Below are 18,918 nucleotides of genomic sequence, written 5' to 3' on the forward strand. Positions count from 1 at the left end.
TTTTGTGTTAACCAAAGAGTGAATTCGTCCTTATCATTTTTTATGTTGCCTTATTGCTGTATGACGCTTGGGGAAGGGTCTCTCCGTGGGCACCTGTTGCTTCTTCTGCGCATGTGCGGTTAAGCTGTTAAGCGCTTGTGTGTTAACCTGCTGGATGGCTTGTCTACGTTTTTTTCTTTGTTGTTTACCTCCTTGCGTGTGTTCGATCTCGTTGCTATGCTAGCGCGTCCAGAGTCTCACTTAACCCTTCTCACCGTTGCATTATTCAGCACGTGTTATATATGTACCTACCTATTTAGACAATCTTATACCTACCGTCGTCGCCTTCCACTTGTTCTCTTCTGTTCAAGGTGGGTAGCCAATTTTTCTTTTTCCTATTTCTTAGAAGCAAAGCCCTTATACGCTCTATATGTGCATATGATTCCAGCCCCCTTTTCCACAGTATTTCATTATAGTTATAGTAAATATACGTCACATTATATAAGATTGTAATTGTGATTTTCTCTTTTCTCCCTTTTGCTTTTTAAGCGAAACTATTCCGCATGCCCCTACTGGGTAGGTTTACCTCCTTGTTAATTATTTTTTTCTTTTCAAGGGCTTTACATTTACGCCTTTTCCAAACAGGTTCTCCCTAGAAGGTGCTTGCTTGTGGCCTACTTTGTACTTTAAGCTCTTTCCTTCTCCCTTAAATGTAAGGGGATTAATTTATAAGTTTCCTTTTAACCCCTTTTTTTTTCTCCAAATATGTCAATTCAATTGCAAAATGGAATAAGTACCCTTTTGCTGTTTTGTTGGTCATACGAAAAAAAAAAAAAAAAAAAAGAGGGGTTATGTAGGAGTGGGAAAATGAAAAATATACAAAAAAAATAAAAAAAACAAATGAACAAACAGACGAACAAATATGCCAAACAAATGCGCCAAACTACGAAGAACAGTTAGAGATTGTTTCTACAAAAAATAACTGTACAAATCTTAGCGCCAAATAGGAGTGTCGCAATAATTGCCATATACGCCAACGCGCCGAGGGGGGAAATGCGTATAAGAAATAAACACCAAATAGGGGAAAACGTGTTTTAACGAACAAGCAGCTGAGAGTGAGTAGTACCCAATGGAAACTATACACTCGAGTGGGAAATAAATAATTTCTCCAGTTCACGCGCAACCCTATTTATTACAATAACCCTTATGTGTTCAAATGTTGAAGAAAGAATATGGGTAGAGAGTGCAAAAAAAAAAAAAAAAGATCGCGGGAAACTTGGGAATGAGAAAGGAAAATGGAGAAAAAAAAAGTGGGAGCAAAAAATGGAAGCAAAAAGTGAAGGCAAAAGGTGGAAGAAAAAAATGGGTGAAAATGCAAGTGGAAAAGTCCCGAATAAGAACTGACACACCTTTATATTTGTATGTAACTAGTGTGCATTAATTAATCTTTCCGTTACCATCGCATTACACTTGAAGGAAAGAATAATTGCTTCTAGCGCCAGCGATTTTACTCCTGTTGTGCACCACGGAAAATGAGAAAAAAAAAAAGAAAAAACAACCCCATAATTTTCACTTCTCCCTTTTAGCGAAAATCTTATTTTCCACTCGTTACACAATTTTCTCTTCTCCAACACAAACGAAAGAATTATGCCATTTCACAGTTAGCCCGCGCGCACTGCTCTGGTACAATTCCCTATATGACATTTCGCGAAGGGTGAAATTCCTCCACCCCGGCCTAACTTTGGAAAGTTCCTTTTGCCGTAACGTGTACCTTACTTTCGCCACCAAACTGTGGGCAAGTGATGCATAATTAAAATAAAATAAAAAAATACAGAACGCTTCTTTTTCCACACAAATATTCGCCAAACATGGCTACATTTCTAAGTAAGCCGTTACGGAAAAAAAGCATAACTTCTTCGGAACCTTCGTATATACGTTGAATGGTCGCACACGCATTTTTCTTTCACGAAGGAGTTATGTCAAATGGGTCTCTCCCGCTCTACATGTAGGTGTTCATGTGGAAGTGTGCGTAAACCCGTTCGAATGAACAAAATGGCCTTTTAAAAAAAAGTACGTTTGTTAAAAAGGGGGAAAAATTACACCACCACTATCCGCTGGTATGGCAGCGCCTCATGCGGGAAACTTGGCTGCACGGTAAGAGTAACGCCCTAATGGTATACCTGCTCAGTGATGTGTCTACGGAGGGTTATTCTCATCAGGGCTAATCTATTACAAATGGAATAACCATCCCATCTGACACGTAACATTTGTACAAAGAATTTAACATGCTAACAATTTATAAAGTTTTTTTCTCCTTTTGTGTACATTTGTATGACCTGTTCGCGCTGGTTCAGCAGCGTGCAGGGGCCCTACCCGGTACACGGCTACAAAATGAAGGCGCATCGCGGTGTGTAACAAATTTCACAGCAAGGGGCCCTCGCGTGTTATTCCCCCCAGGGATATGGGCCCACACGGAAGGCACCAAGTGGGTGTATCGAAAAAAGAAAAAAAAAAAAAAAAAGCAATAATAAAGGAATAATAAAGGAATAATAAAAGCAATAATAAAGGCAATAATAAAAAACATGCGTCATCGCATTTCACAATCACTTGTCCCCCCTTCGTGTCACAAACTGACTCCGAAACGCTCGAACGCGTAGAGCCTGGCGCGCCGGATGAAACTGCAAATGAGGTACGGCGCGACGACATCCAAAAACATTAAAAATAAGAAGACAAACTGGAGGTGCGCATTTGGAAAGGAGACAAGAGAGAAGAAGTGATTCAAGTAGGGAACAATATTCATAACGAGAGCAAACAGGAAAATAAAATTTACAGCAAAAATGTACACGATTTCTTTATTCTTATGAATGGGGGTCATAAAAGGTAACCCTTCATAGTTACATGAAAAAATGGATAAGTTGATGGAATAAATGAGGTAATAAATACAGGTGTTCACCAGATTTGGGGAGAAGTCTCCTTTTAAGTCTGGAATGTAATTAGGTTCTCTGTACGAACAAGCCAACTTCCATCCATAAATTAGGATAGAAAAATGGACAAATACTTGGGAGATTAATGAACTCATAACGCTAATGTTGAATAACGAATTGGGTGGCGAATAATTTGATATGTTTTTTAAAGGAGCTGTTTTGGAAATTAATACGATGAGAGATGTGTACAGGAGCGAAATAACTGTCGTCTGTGCGTCACTTAACTTTACCCCATCTAGGGTCAAAATAGAAACAGAAAAAGCCGTTATGAGAGAATTAATAATCATGAGCTTGTACATCATTATAACCTTTGATAAGGCACATCTTCCACAGCAAATAATTTCCTTCACACATTTTATGTCGTTTCCTTTGTATGTAAATGGAGATGCTATGCTTGCTTCTCCCAATTTGATCAACGGTAAGGAGTCGTCCATGGATTGCATCATCTGCTCCAGTTGCCTTTTCCGCTCATTGTACAATCTCATTTGTTCGTAGTATTTAGCATTTGCCGTGTTACTTGCTCCACTTGCAGAAGCGGCGTTGTATTGCGCGTTCAAATTGTCGTAGGCAGTTCGTAAACGCTGCTCGTAGTTGCTGACCGTCCCTCCGTTGAAATTGCCAGGGTAGCCGCCCACATGGGTACCACCCAAAAGCGCGTTCGTGTGTCCTCCATTCATCTGTGTAGCCATATTCACACCGCCACCATCTGGCCTACCACTTTTGTAACTTATTTTTATGCTCAGTAGGGACACCCCCACATGTGCCGCCTTCAACGCCGCCATGTCATTCGTCCCGTCGCCACACATAATGGTAATATTCCCTAACTTGTTCAGCGTTTTTATAATTATTTCTTTATTCTTTGGAGACACCCTACAAAATATCACCCCTCTTTTTATCAGTTCGTCAAATATACCCATGTCGTTCTGATACTTCGTTAGAAAATGTTCTATTATATCTCCTGTAATGCAGAGGGTAAAAAGTTGTTCGCACAATTTTATGTATTCCTCACATTCTATAAAAGGAAGCATTTTTTTATTTTCCCTATTGATAAAGTAGACTACGTTGCTCACGTTTTTTTTCTCCTTGATCATTTTGATTAGTTTTTCAGCTGCGTTTTGTTGGGATTTTTTCTCCAGGGGGAGGTTTCTTATCAGCTCGATTGCTCCTTCGAGATCGCAAAGGTTAAATGTATCTCCGTCCTTTGTCACTCTGGTCGATGTGGTCTTCCCGTGCATAGGGTAATCTTCCCTGAGCTTTAAAATTAATATATCCTTAACCTTTATAGATGGGACAATGTTAACGTCCTGCGAAACTTGACACGCAGTCAACGCATTATCCCCTGTTATCATCACGTTTTTAATCCCCGCCTGCTTAATATCGAGGATGTAACTCGGGGTGGACACCTTAATTGGGCATATGAACGTGAGAAAACCACAGAAATGTAAGTCCTTCTCTATGTCTTCCCTTTTAACATTTTTGGAAACTACTTTGTTGTCCAACACATTGGCAGCTAGACATATCACACGGTACCCCTTAATCGATAAGCTGTTCAACATTTCGTCATAATTTGCGGGAACTTTTTTTAAAAATTTTTTCATCATTTCTGGGGATCCCTTACTAACAGCCAGGTACTGTTTAACCGGTTCGTTTTTCATACTGTCATTTTTTTTTTTCTTCTTTTTTAGGCCTTCTAGCGTGGCCATATTTTCACTACAAGGATTGATCTCCCCGTTAAAGCTGCCTGCACACGTAGCCACATCCGTGACCTCCTCGAACTCTTCCCCGTACCAGTCCCCCTCATACCCTTCGTGCAAAATGATGCACGTCATTCTTTGTAACTCTGACGAGAAGAAGAACCTCTTATAAATTTGGAAGTTCTCCACACATGGGCTTTTCTTTTCGCTACCCATCGTGTTGGATGTCTTTTTCGAAAAAATGCCCATGGATTTCCCCCCCTTTTCTGCACTGTCCTGCGTAGTCTCACTAGATGTCGCCGCAGAAGCTGCACCATTCGGATAATTATTCGTATGAACGTACGTCTTGTCCAGACTCCTCATCATGCACTTCAACCTTTCGAAGGAATTCTTTTCTAGGGGATCCCCTAGCAGCTTATTGTTAACGGTGCATATCGAATTACATCCCGCGATAACCGCCACGGAAAGGAAGGGCACCCTCTGCTTGCTAATAATCGATTCATTTATTTCGTTTATCCTTTCCGTATTTTGATCAAACCCGAAAAGACCCAAAACTATCATATTGTCCTCCGTCAGCGTTCCCGTCTTGTCAAAAGCGCATATATTCGATTTGCCAGAAAATGGCAACCTAAAAGGTTCCGTGCAGTAGATCTTTAAGTTGTACAGATAAACTATCGAAATGGTAACTCCTAACGATAAGGTTATGGGAAACTCTGGTGGGATGACTGCAGTAATTATGTGCGAAACGGACAGAAGCAATTTGTATAAATTTCTCTCATGAGTCGACTGCAATACACTGTAAACTACATACGCGCATGACGATAATGAAAATAACAGAAGGATGAAAAGGAAGATAATCGAATCTATGCTTGATGAATTCACCTTCTCCGATGTGTTAATGATTGTCCTCACTAATTTTCCCTGATAAGTGGTGAATCCATTTTTCAGAACAATGCCTATACACCCATTAATGGGTAACTTCATATTATTAAATTGATCGTTTTCATTTTTTGTTAGTAAAATCTTCGACCCGGCATACACCACATGTTTCTTATGTTTATTCTTTATGTCAATTTTGTTCGTAAAAATGGAGCTTCCTTTCGTTCCTCCGACGGGTGATATTCCCATCGTGGGGTCTCCTCCATCTTCCCAATCAGCACAGGTATCATTATCGCTAGTATCGTGATCAAGGTACTCCTCCCCTTCCGTCTTATCAATAGCTGCCTTAATCAAAGGTATGGACTCCCCCGTCAGGATCGACTCATCCGTAATGCAAACTCCCTCCAACAGTAACGTCTCACACGTACACACATTATCCCCACCACTAGTCTCATTCGATAAAATGTATATATCCCCAGGAAGGAGCATATTAGACTTGATAACTTTCCATTGCAAATTCCTATACACATACACATTTTGTGCAGGGACTTTCATACTGTTTATTAAATTAAATTCTCTTATCCGTTTATTAATCAATTGACTCTCCAGCATCACTAATATAAAAATGGAGAAAATGCCAAAGTACCAATAGCTGTCTAGCATCCACAGGAGGATGCTAAAGAATTGGAAAATAAAAAATGGGGATAACATGGCCTCATAAAGTAGCTTCTTAAAACAGGGAGAAGGAATGTCGTATATATTTTCTCCATATTTGTCCAAATTGTTATGTACAAAAATGTCATACGGAATTTCAAAATTGCTCTTTTTGTAATAGGAAAGAAAAGGGTCTGTTTGATGTCCATTTTGTTTCCTTCCCCCTTGGGTGGGATGCACTCTGTTTTTACTTTTAACTTCATCACGCTTAACCGATCCTTGTACCGTGGTGCTCCCTTCTGCGCTTCCCTTTCCCTTCCTAGTGTAATGAGAAACATCTTCTATCTCCTCCTCAGATATGTTATTTCCCCCTTTGTTACAATGTGCCAGTTGGTCAATTCCGCTTCTTCCACCTTTATCTAAATATAAACCCTCCAGTTGACAAAAAAGGGTGTTCACATTGCCCCCCCTTTTCTCTATCTTTTTTACATTTTCTTCTATCCCTTGCAATGTTGTGCTGGTGTTCCCATCATCGTAGAGACCCCCCATTTGGTATTCTATGAGTCCCTTCCACTTTTGATAAAAGGACAAATTAAAATTGTCAAAATGTTTTACTGATTCAAAATCCAACGTTTCGTAATTGAAAATATATTTCTTATGTTTGTAAAAAAAATATATATAATTTTTCCCCCTCTTCAGTGGAACTAACTCTGCTTTCGGCTTGTACAAATTGTAGTCCGTGTTAAACCTCTCCTTGCTGTTTATTGACAATTTGTCACTTCGCTTAACACGTGGCTTAATATACACATGCGTGCATTTGTTCTGCACGTTGTACAAGTACTTGTCTTTGTTGCTGCTGCTTAGGCGACTAAACGAAACGAACAGGTTAACGCTCAGGTTCCACTGCGATAGGAGAAACGTTAACAGGTGGAAAAAAATAAATAAAAGTAAACTAACAAACTCGATGCTGTAGAATAGGTAGATCAGATTGTACTTTCCTATTATGATCGGCTTGAACGTGTTTTCCTTTCCTTCCCTGTTGGATCCTTTTTCATCCCCCTGTTCACTGTGCTTCCCACTTGTGAACTGGCTACTGTCTTTCCTTTCATTCCCCCCAACGCGTTGTTGCTGCTCCTCCCCGTGGAGGCCAAACATAACTGCTTCTTCCACCTCATTTTCCAATTTGGCTAGGTACTCATAATCTCCCGGCTTCGCATGAAATTTCTCATTTTTCAAAATCAGGTGGAGAAAATAGGCGTAGAAGAAAAACAGCAGCACGTCTAACCTGAAATGCGTTTTCTTCTTTCTATAAATCAGCACATGGTACTTATGTTTCATCTTTCCGTCCGGCTAGCTTCCGTAAACACATGTGCATATGATCGTATGTATGCATAAGTATATGCTTACACATGTAAAGCTGCTGGGAATACCTTCTACAATCTGCTATGTGGGTCCTGTGTCATAGATGGTGTGTTGCGCTTTTCTTTTCCTTTTTGGGGAATCCTATCCAACGCACCGACGTAACCATGCGGATGATGAGAGCAGCTTTCCAAATGGTGAGGTGCAGAACAAACGTTGCACAAATTAACCAAAAAAAAGAAAAAACAAAAAAAAAAAAAAAAGGGGAGGGACAAGCTTGCAAAATTTTCCTACCAATGCGACTTACCCCTACTTATATGATCCGTTGGAAAATATGATACTGTACATAAAAACAATTGTGTAAAATTGCAATCTATACGAACAAAAAAAAAAAAAAAAAAAAAAAAACTCCTTACAAAATTTTTACAGCAAATTACTTTGATGTTTATTCTTGTGGAGTTGACCTTTCCTCGAACGATGTGATAATTTTTCAAAATGAAAATTAAAAAAAACGCACTTGACAATTCTCTATTTTGTGGAGCGAAAATTTTGCCTCCTTTCTCTGGCTATGAAAAAAATGCGATGTACACGGTGTACACGTTATGGCTCATGTGACCGTGCCTCTTTCCTTCATTGCTAAGCTTTGGAGAAGAAAGCTTTTCAATGGCACTGCATAGGCAATGCGTATTACATATGTTTGATTATGCGTTTGTGGATTATATTATGCTTATGTTCATGCTCATTATGTTACTTTTTTTTTTTTTTTGCGGCACCCTACCCGTGCGGATGCTTCCTTAGCTCTTATGTGCTCGCCCCTTTTTTCCACCTGGCGCCAAGGGCACGACACCAGAAACTATTGCATTTAGCCCCCACGCTTACGCCTTCACATTTTGCAGCGTGTCCTCCTTAAAGCGTTCAGGTTCGGGGGTACACTATAGTGCACAGATTTGTTTTTCTCATATTTTTGCACCCATAGAAAGGAATTTGCAATAAGGGCAATCGTTTCTTTTTTTTTTTTATTACTACTATTCCCCACACCTTAACTGTAAGCCTATTTTTTTCCCGCATAGTGGAAGGAAATGGCGCTCACGGAGGGGAAATAACTGTATAGCAAGTGTATCCGCGTATATGCATACGTATGTGCGTATGCCTGTACAGGCCCCTTTTTCGTTCCTCTTCTAACCGTTGCTGAAAATTCTATTTTCATTTTAAACACAAATGGATTACGTTTTTCAAATTTATTGCTTTTTTTTTTTTTTTTCCCTTTTGATGCATTAGTTGGTTAACGCACAAATCTGTATGCACATAGTGACAAGCGCGAAAGGAACATGGAGGAAACAGGCTAGTGAGTGCTCATTCCGCTACTGCCAGATTTTCCTCTTCGTCATTCTGTTACATGATTATCTTTTATTTTATTTTTTAAATTGTGTGCAAGTGATATGTACAACATGCGAACAAAATTCAGGATAGTATGCACAAGGGGAAAAACAAAAAATTGTAAAAAATAATTTGTGTAGAAAACAACGGAGCATTATAAGAAGCACGCAGCACGGGTGTTAAGATGCCGCCTTGGGGAAAAATGAAACAATCAATGAGAAGATAAAACTTTTCATTCCTTTATGACTTTCCCCCCAGTCGCATATGTAATCCGTCCACCTTATCGCCTTTATAATGCATTCCAGATGACAATGTGCCATTACCCTCACGTATCTATACGTAAGAAGCAGTCCCGTTGGCACTCCGTTGCGTGGACGCTTCTAGCAATGCAGTCACCTTGTGCAAAATTGGGCCAAACAGTGAACGGATCGTTAATTCGACAATTTGTTGGTCGCTACCTGCCAGCCACTTCCCCTAAGTGACTAATTCAATTCACGCGTTTGACTCACCAAACAATGGTGTGAGTTTCCTCCCCACGCATTCGGCCCATTTGTTTTAGTATCCCCCCTTCTTATATAGACATTTGCAAGAACCGTTCGTTTGTCCATTCGTTTGTTTTCGTGTTCGTTTGTTTTTGTGTTTGTTTGTTTATTCACTTGTTTTATTTATTATTATTATTATTTTTTTGTTTTCCCATTTGTGTGATTACACATTTGTTTGTTTTCTCCTGAATTGGCTACTTCTTGTTTCGTTTCGCGTTTGCCTACTATCGTCCATTTAAGGGATAGTTTTGTTCGCACTGTGCATATAACACCCCAAACAGAACAAAGTTACAACGTTACACAGGCGAAAACAAAATGAAATGCAAAGAAGAAAAAGCATACCAACAGTTCGTAGAAGAATTGAAGAAAGAGTTCCCACTATTTCGAAAATACACTGATGATTTTTTTTATAGTAAAAAAAAGGAAAAACCACAAAGGGGAAAAGAAGTCTTAAATTTCTCTTCTCAAAATGGGAAAGTCCCAAATGACACAAAGGATGTATGCAACTCCTTGGTAGCAGAAATGGAAACCTCTTTCAATTTGTTGGAACAAAAAAACAGAATCAGTTGTATATGTAAATTATTTTTAAATAACTACAGCCCATTCACGAATGGGTATTATGATTATATTGACGCCAATTATGTGAGTTCCTCTTCTGTCCAGGCGGCTATGGAGAGGTACACTGCAGGGAGAGAATCCCAGGGTGAACATTCAGATGCGGAGGGGCATATCAGTGAATTCAATGCGGTCAGTGCAGTCACACCACCCAGCGTAATCGCCAGGAGACCCCATAAACGGGAAAGCGTTGGGGATACGGGGAATGCACTTGGGTGGGACAACGGCTGGGCTAGCGATAGTGCAGGTGACAATGTGATTGGCAGTGTGGGTAGTGATATTATTTGCAGTGTTCGGGGCGATGCGAGTGCTGCTGAGAGTAGTAGGCCTCGTAGTAGCCCTCATAGTAGTACTCGTAGTAAGGCACGTAGCAGCCCGCGTATAACCCCAAGTGACAAACGCAGCCGAATCGGGAAGAGAAGCAGAAAGTCCTACGAAACGAGCGCAAAGATGATCGGGAAGAGCCCCCACAGAGGGAGGTACTCGGACAGGGGTGTTAATGCGAAAAGAGCGAAGATTTTGGAGGGCGTCTTAAGGGGGGACCCTAAAAACGGAGAAATTAGCGACGTTAGCGAAGTTAGCGGTGAAACAAGTAGATGCGGTAGAAGCCATTCCAGTGGCAGCAAGCACTCCAACGGGAGCAGCCATTCCAGTGCAAACGGACACCAGAAGCATTGCGTCCTAGACGAATTGGACAATAAGGATCACCTTGGCTTTTGTGATATTTCCTTCGTCCCCTTTGCGGATGAGGCATTTTACATAAACTACGGATGTATGAGCACCAGCCGACGCGCCCACAGCGCAGGCAGCGTGTTTGTGATTGACGACATCGAGGGGGGACGTGAAAAAAAGGAAATGGCAACATGTAAAAGACGAATAATATTCGGAAGGGAAGGAAAGAAAGAATTTTTGCACAACATAAATTCAGATTCGATTGTGAAGGGATGGATTTATAAGGCCGATTCAGAGCACAAGTTCTTTCACGTTAGACTTTTTTCGGTGAGGAATGACCCAGATGGGAGGAGCGGCAGCAGGTCCACTGACGTAACGGAAAATTCACAAACTGTCACTTGTGGCAGCGGTCCAAGCGGGTCGAGCGGATCAAACTACCCCTGCGACCACCACGTGTATGCCTGCCTGCCCTTCCAATTTATCAGTAAGTTCCAATTTGTGGACAGCCTGGACATGCAGGGCCTCCGCCTGGAAGAAAACCTTAACAAGTTCGTAGGCATGAATATACAAGCGAGAATATTCGACGATAGAGAATACATTCGCTCTCATTTTGAAGACCTGATTGGGAGGTACCAGTTTCACTTCTTCCTAACACTGGAGCAGAAGGGGCATGACGATCACATAAAAAATGACAAACTTGGTTTCCTGTCGACCGAGATAAGTGAAAACAGTTTAATAGGCCAGAAACAATTGGAAAAAAAAGTCCCCAGTGAGGTAGACAGTCTGTTGTTAAGCCGCCTTGATGTCCTCCTATTTTCCTGCAAAAGATTTATGAGCAAAGAAAATGTAAAGTACAAAGAAAAATATCTGTTCCTAAATCTTCCCCATTTGTCATCCCTAATTGAGTTCAACTTTAGAAATAATTTTGTCCAAACGCACATTGGAAATATCACGACAAGGAAGCAGAATTTAATTTGGTCTGAGCAGAAATTTATGGAAGCCTTAGAAATTTACAAAAAAAATAGTAACTACTACAGCTTTTTAAAACATTATTTCACCTTCGATTCGGGGTCGAGTACATGCAGGTACAACTACCTGAGTGGGCAGGACAAATTTGAGGCAACAAATAATGCGCACACCGCTCCTACCAAAGTAGGTACGAATAAACATGTAGAAGAAAAGGAACACAATGGAGCTAACCCAAAACAGGGGAACTACATTTTAGAGAAAAAAAAGGAAAAAATAATCCCACCGGGGAATTCTAGTAACCTCAAAATGGAAGGGAATAAAAGTGCAAAACGGTATGAAGATTATTGGTTCTCACTAAGCGATAGGGAAAAACATATTGTGGATAAGATCCCCTTTTTAAATTCTAGTGTGTACAAAACGAAGTGGATATATGATTTTTTTAACTGCATTAAGTTAACCATTAATCTAAATAATCACCACCTTTGGGGGAACTTCCTTCTCAGCTTGGTACTGCTAGAGCTGAGCTGCTACACGGAATCCTTCCTTTTCCTCTTCAGGATTTTTAAAATAAAAAAAATGTTTTTGGAAAGTTACAAATTGAAAAATATTATCTGCACAGTCTTCATAAGACGATTAAAAAAATACATCGCAAAGGAACATCTATGGAAGGTCATCGTAAATTACAGAGAATACGACTTGTTCAGCATGAGAGAGGACAACTGTGACGAGTACTGCAGGAATATATTTGAGCGAAATTTAAGTCTGTTGTGCGCTTTGGAAAAGGGGTAGCTCTGTTTGTTAAACTTTGTATAGCTGCCTTCTATATGATTTCCCAAACGGGGCACTGAAACTCTTCACAGGGTGCACGCACGAATTGCATCGTACATATCTTGCCATTTTGCAAACGTGTACCAATGTAGACGTGATTGCGTGCATGCTCGTCACGAGTTCATTCCGATGGTCAATCCACGGCGCCTGAATGGAAGGGGTGTAGAAGAAAGGGGGGTAGCAAGATGGACCGAAGGGCGCCCTTTTGTAATCGCATTTTCGCACCATTTTTTGCGCACCGCGGTGTTACCTGGCCTCGTCCAGCAAGCACTTGTTCATCAGACCCATGTCGATGAAAATGTAATTGACCAGTTCGACGTCCTCATCGGAGAGGGCTTGTATCCCCTCCGAATTTATCTGCCAGGGGGGGAAAGGTAGCACCGGCAAATGTGTAGCGGTAATTGTGTTGCGGTAATTATGTAGCGGAAAATGTAAAGAGGAAAACGTAGAAATATATCCCCGCAGATGCGCACACATGCGGGCCCTTACCATGTTGCTCACACTCCTGAGCAGCGAAACAAAATCGTAAGCCTTGCAAATACGAATCGCATCCAGCAAAAAGATCAAATCTTTGAGGTAGATTCTGCCTTTTATGAAAGCATGGTCCACTTCGCAGAAAGAGGGTTCCTCCTCCGTTTGGGGGGAACTACTTGTATGGCAATCATCACGGAGGGACGTATTGACCTGTTCAGAAGACCCCTTCAATTTACGTTCTTCCATTTTGTGTCCCCCCTGTTTGCGTTCTACATACTTCCCGTAGGATGAATCCAAATATTCCGCCACACATGTGAAAAGAAAGGTGGTCAATTTTTTAACCGAATCTACGTCCACTGGTAAGCTGCCCACATAATGCAGCAGATGGACAAACGAGCTGAAGTTACTCCTTCGATGCGTTAGAAGGAAGAAATTATTCGCACAAAGCAAATGTGAAATGTTCATGATGAAGTCCTTATTATGAATATCTATTTGGTCGAACACGAAAAGGATATCAGACAGTTTTTCTAAATCGCACAGATAGGAGTACTTCTCCATCGGCCTAACAGTATCATGACCAGAAATTATGCAGCTAATAAACTCCTCATTGTTTGTTTTTAATTTGTGTAATTTTCCCAACTCGTGATCCATTTTTTCAAAAAACTGCAAAGCGATTGTCTTCATGTAGGTACTGGAAATGCCATAAATCTTAATGGCTAGCTGAAGTACCACATGGACTAAACTGCTTAACTGATTTGTGGAATCCATAACTAAACGAAATAACTTCTTCTTAATGTCGGTACTTAACTTGACGTCAAAGCTGGAGAAGAGTTGTAAGTACAGAACAATCTGTTCCTTATTTAATTCGTAGCTTATGTTGGTTAATTCGCTAAAGATGTATAGAATGGCTGACCTGCAACTGACGGGTTCTTCTGTGGGTCCCTTCTCCAACACGTTCACTTCATATTCACACTTCTCCAACATGTCGATGTACTTATTTTCAATTTTAAAATTGTGCAGTTTGTTTTTTTTCTTATCCAAATATATTTTCGGTGCCGTTTTGTTGTTACTTTTGTTTTGGTAAAATATCATCTGATTTTGTGTGAAGCCTGTCAATACGAAGAGCAAATTGTCCAGGTGCTTCTTCTCCTTAAGACGCTTGATCAGTTTAGCGCACTGCACCAGGAAGTAGGACGATATTTGTATGTTGGTGAAATACCTGTGAATAATCAATGGGTAGCAGCACATGAGCAACCTCCTCGGCTGGTCGAAATTTACTTTCTTCGTAATTAAAATGTGGACCAGCTTCCCCAACAGGAGGTGGTCTCTTTCGTTGTGCTTCTCGGTATGGTTGCCACTGCCAGCCACGTTTACAGTTAGGAGGCCCCTTTTTGACAGAAAGAAAAAATGAAATATGCTACTGATGGACTTCTCCGAAATGGACTCCAACTCCATATTCACCAACTGGTCGATCATCCCCTTCTCCAGCTCTTCAATCAGGTGCGCCTTTTCCCTCTTCAGCTGTAAGGACAGGCGGTTAACATTTGCCCAACGTTTTGTGATTATACGCTCAGCTGGACCAGAGGCATCCCCCCCTGGGGAGTGTGTCCCTCCGAATTGACCACCCTGTGACTTCCTAACAAGTCTAGCCTGCTCCAAAAGCTCCCTCCTCTTCGTAACCCAATAGTGCCTATAATACCCCAAGCAGTGAAGTACCATCGAACAGCACAAGTGGGAACATTTATCCAAATTGCTTAAGAAGGTATCCACGTAGCGATAAAAGGCCACGTTGTATAGGTTCAATCTGGACAAGCATGCAAAACCTAGTGCAGCCAATTTCAAGTCATCAGTCGAAACGTTTACATTCATCCTTTCCACCAGCCTGTCAACAATACAATGTGTATTGTTCCTTTTGTAATTCAACTTAAGGAATATATTTAGTAAATGCACCACATGTTTGTTGTTAAGCTGCTTGTCCTTTTCCTTCTCTTGCTTCTGCATGTACTGCTCCCCCAGGATTTTTACCATGTCTATGTCGTTCATTCGACTGAACAGATGGATAAACGAGTAGAGGTCACTAAAGGAGAGGTAATCCTTCAGTGACACTACTCTCTGCTTGATGGATTGGAAGAATAACTCATTTGGTAGGTATCCAATTAGTGAATATTCCTGCGCGGGGGGGTCATCCTCTTCTGCTGCGTCTTCCCCATCTGCATCTTCCAATTCGTGCTCTTCAAATGCATGCGAAGTGGGCACGTCCTCACACACTTCCGACAAGTGAGTGATTAACTCGTCGTACTCTTCATTGTCGTATTTGTAGCGGCTCCCACCGTTATTTGGTGACATGTGTCCATTTTTAAAAATTGAACCCACTTGCATCGTCTCGTGGTTGCTCTCCAAAGGATTCCCCTGATGGGAATTTAGGTCACCTCCACCATTCCCTTCACCCTCAAAAAGGGAGTGACTAGAATGTGGTGGTGTGCATCCTCGCGCAACAAATCTATCACCATTAGGTGCATTCTTTTCTTCCCTTCCCTGCGGGCGATCAAATGAGTTGGAATTCCTCTCACTATCCTTTAGTAGTACCCTCTTGTAGTTTTCCAAAAATTCCTTCCTGTTAAATGTTATGGCATTGTTTAACAGAATAAGTAACTCCCTTGTGTTCCTCAAATACAGATTGTCCACCAAAAACATGGGCATCTCTACAACTTTGTCATTTTGCACATGTAGCTTGTAAATCAGCTTTTTATTTAGCCTGCGTGCGTACTTGAGCATTTTCCCACCACCGGGTGAGGGCTACTCCGCGCGTAGAACAATCTGCGTGTATTCGGAGTGCAGAGCCTTCTCTTCTCCTCCTCCCACATGTTAAGGCGCAGCGGTGTTATTACTTTCCTGTATTTTTGTCCCTGTGTTTTTTCTTCTACATTTCTTTTTCCTACATTTTTTTTCTTACACTTTTTCGTTCTCATTTCGTGAACCGCCTCCGTGTTGCTCCCCCCATGGGGCAATTTGTGCATACTCCCGTGCCTGCACAACAGATAGCCGACGCGGAGAAGTAAATACCCTTTCCCCGTTTATCGCACCGGTCATGTGCACTGCGTACGAACGCAAAAAGCAGGATCGACTCGCCGTTCCCGCCCATCCAGTCTGTCACTTTTGTGAACAATTACAATTTGGAAAGCCTTCCAAGATAGATATTATCACCTTAGCTGGTGCAAACACCTTTGTCATTTATTCTGCTATTTTTTGGATGACATAAAATAGGGCACTTAAACATTTTCACATTCTCCTCAGTAACGGCATGCGGGGTTTTCAATTTCACGAATGTGATGGCTTTCACTTTGTACGCCTCCGCGTGGACACATACACATATGCCTAAATTTTTTTTTTTTTTTCGTCCCCCCCCAAAAGTGTTGTGTTTTACATCCACACCGCTTCTAAAGAGCACGCACATTTGCTTTTTCTCATCTTTCAAATTCTGGAAGCTTTCCCATTTTGAGCATTACTGCTTGACATGTGCCTTTGTTATATTCCTGTTTCTCTTTAATATACACTAATTCTTTTTGTTGCCCCCTCTTTGTGATGTATTCAATTGGGGGGTTATTTCCTTAGGCTTCATTTTCGCCCTTGAGCGTTAGATGTTACAATTTTTTTTTTTTTTGTAAAATAATGTGACTAGTAGTTTTGTTCTTTGTGTATTGTTCGCCTCTGGATTGGAATTCCTTGGCTTGGTGCATCCCTCCCCTTCCGTTATTTAAACAAGAGCGTAGTCTGTGATCCCTCCAAATGAGTTAGAAGAACCCCCAAAGAAATGAATAAATACATTTTCCTCCTACTAGTAATTTCAAAATTGAACACATTCACATGTTACGTTTGTCGCGCACGGATTTTTCCTGGCAACATCATGAGGAAGGACAAAGACAAGGTTAGCATTGAAAATGGGGGCCCATTTAAATTCCCAGAGGTTGCCCGTACTGTGCGCGTGGTAAGGGGGTGCCACGGGGGAAGACGCAGAGGGGAGTTATTTTATTTGAGAGCCCCACACTACGGTTCGCTTGACAGCTCTCTTGGCAGCTCGCGTGACAATCCTCTGTTCGAGGGTCCCCCTTCCGAAGGCACCGCATCCAGCGCGCCACCCCCCAACACACACCTGGAACATGGGAGAAGCAAAACGCAGAAATACATGAACAACCTGAGGAAGGTAAAAAAAGTAGACAACACCATACTGGGGAGTGATTTCCACGGGAAGGAGAACGAAATAATCCATGGAATCCCAGACCGATTTCTGAACGCATTCAAGTGGGCATTACAATTTCGGTTAAAAAATTTTAACTGTAAATTTACGAGATTATCAAAGTTGGCCAAAAAAAATAATGAAGAATTAAAAGACTACGAGAATTATGCTATAGGGTATAAAGAAAACTTACTAGCCATGTTGCAGAAGGATAAGGATTTTTTCCTAAACATTGTAAATAAGTTGAAAGCAAAGGATTATTTTAACTTTGATATTTATTCTATCTTCAGATTTATCAACATAGATATTCGTTTTTTTTTTTTTCCCGAGTGTCATGACCAGTCGGCTGTTTTTTTCCTCATTTTCGGAAATTTGGAAAAGGCCATTGACTATTTTATACGAAATAAAGACACCGTTGATTTTATGCAGATGGAGAAGTACAAGAAGATGGGGGGTGACAACGAGGTACACCTGAGCATACGGCAGAGGAAGAGGTTGAGGAAGGCGGAACGGAAGCGCGAGAGGGAGGAGCGCCAAAGGGCGTATATGGCGCGGGTGGGGGCTTCCTCCTTGGGCGACGCCGACGGGGGTGTAACCACCGCTGACGAGGCAACTGTGAGTGAAGGAAGCATTGATGAAGTAACTGTGAGTGAAGAAAGCACCGATGAAGCAACTGTGAATGAAGAAGATACCGATGACAAAACCGTGAATGAAGAAAGTACCGATGACGAAACCGACTTTGGAGCAACGCCTGACTTCTCCATAAACAGCATAAGCGAGGCCGCCTCCCTGGAGGACAAATTCGACTACTTCCTAAAACACTACGATGATGTTGAGTTTTTCTTCTTGAACCATTTTAAGACGCCAGAAGAGATAAAATGCTTTTTCGAAAAATGCCATGAGGAAGAAAATAAAATAAAAAAAGATGAAATAAATTTTAACGCAAAGGGAGAGGAAGTAATAACCACGAAGCAAGTGCTGAAAAGGGGGCTGAACTTAGAAATGATAAAAAAAATTATTAAGACATCTCCCAGATTATCTTTAGTAAATAAAAACACCATCCTCAAAAGAATAGCTCATTACAAAAATGAGTTAAAATATGACCACGACGAATTGGTGCATATTCTGTATAATCTCCCACAATTTTATGCCTTTGGAAATTTAAAAAGAAAATATAAAGAATTGCTAAACCTGCATGAGACCATAGAAGAGGAAGATTTAAAAATACTTATCAAAAAGTACCCCAGGATATTCACCTACAATGTGTACAGAACCCTCAGACCCAAACTGTTATACCTCATTAGACATATGAACAAAACGTTTCGAGATACTCTGTCCTTTCCTCAATATTTTAGTTACAGCTTCCGGTTAAGAATAATCCCCAGACATGTTGCCTACATGAGTTTGTACTATGACAACTATATCAGTTACTATAAGGAGTTGCTGAGGACACACAATTATGCTGACTTTAACACAAAGTTTAACGAGTTGGTTTATAAACCCAACATCCCACCCATCAATTTGAAAATGCTTCTGCAAACGTCGAACAAAGATTTTATGAAACATTATAAAATTGATTATTACGATTTTGTCAAGTCGACTCAGCTGGCTAAAGAGATCCACAATCCGTTCATACTGGTGTGATGTGCGCCACGAAA

General features: G+C 41.0%; 4 protein-coding genes across 4 annotated transcripts; 2 read left to right on the forward strand and 2 right to left on the reverse strand.

The window, feature by feature from the left end:
• Positions 1–2,602: 2,602 nt before the first annotated feature.
• Positions 2,603–7,528, reverse strand: PCOAH_00002720 (Integral membrane protein; the record flags this gene model as incomplete). Its single annotated transcript, XM_020057087.1, has 1 exon — positions 2,603–7,528. The coding sequence occupies one exon, from the start codon at positions 7,526–7,528 to the stop codon at positions 2,603–2,605; it is 4,926 nt and encodes a 1,641-aa protein (XP_019912738.1).
• Positions 7,529–9,783: 2,255 nt separating this feature from the next.
• On the forward strand, positions 9,784–12,513 carry PCOAH_00002730 (Uncharacterized protein; the record flags this gene model as incomplete). Its single annotated transcript, XM_020057088.1, has 1 exon — positions 9,784–12,513. The coding sequence occupies one exon, from the start codon at positions 9,784–9,786 to the stop codon at positions 12,511–12,513; it is 2,730 nt and encodes a 909-aa protein (XP_019912719.1).
• Positions 12,514–12,665: 152 nt separating this feature from the next.
• PCOAH_00002740 (Uncharacterized protein) lies at positions 12,666–15,801 on the reverse strand (the record flags this gene model as incomplete). Its single annotated transcript, XM_020057089.1, has 3 exons — positions 12,666–12,699; positions 12,803–12,909; positions 13,042–15,801. The coding sequence occupies 3 exons, from the start codon at positions 15,799–15,801 to the stop codon at positions 12,666–12,668; spliced, it is 2,901 nt and encodes a 966-aa protein (XP_019912696.1).
• Positions 15,802–16,930: 1,129 nt separating this feature from the next.
• On the forward strand, positions 16,931–18,904 carry PCOAH_00002750 (Uncharacterized protein; the record flags this gene model as incomplete). Its single annotated transcript, XM_020057090.1, has 1 exon — positions 16,931–18,904. The coding sequence occupies one exon, from the start codon at positions 16,931–16,933 to the stop codon at positions 18,902–18,904; it is 1,974 nt and encodes a 657-aa protein (XP_019912673.1).
• Between the last annotated feature and the right edge of the window lie 14 nt (positions 18,905–18,918).

This window comes from Plasmodium coatneyi, chromosome 2 (genome assembly GCF_001680005.1).
Source record: "Plasmodium coatneyi strain Hackeri chromosome 2, complete sequence".
NCBI classification, from domain to species: Eukaryota; Apicomplexa; class Aconoidasida; order Haemosporida; family Plasmodiidae; genus Plasmodium; species Plasmodium coatneyi.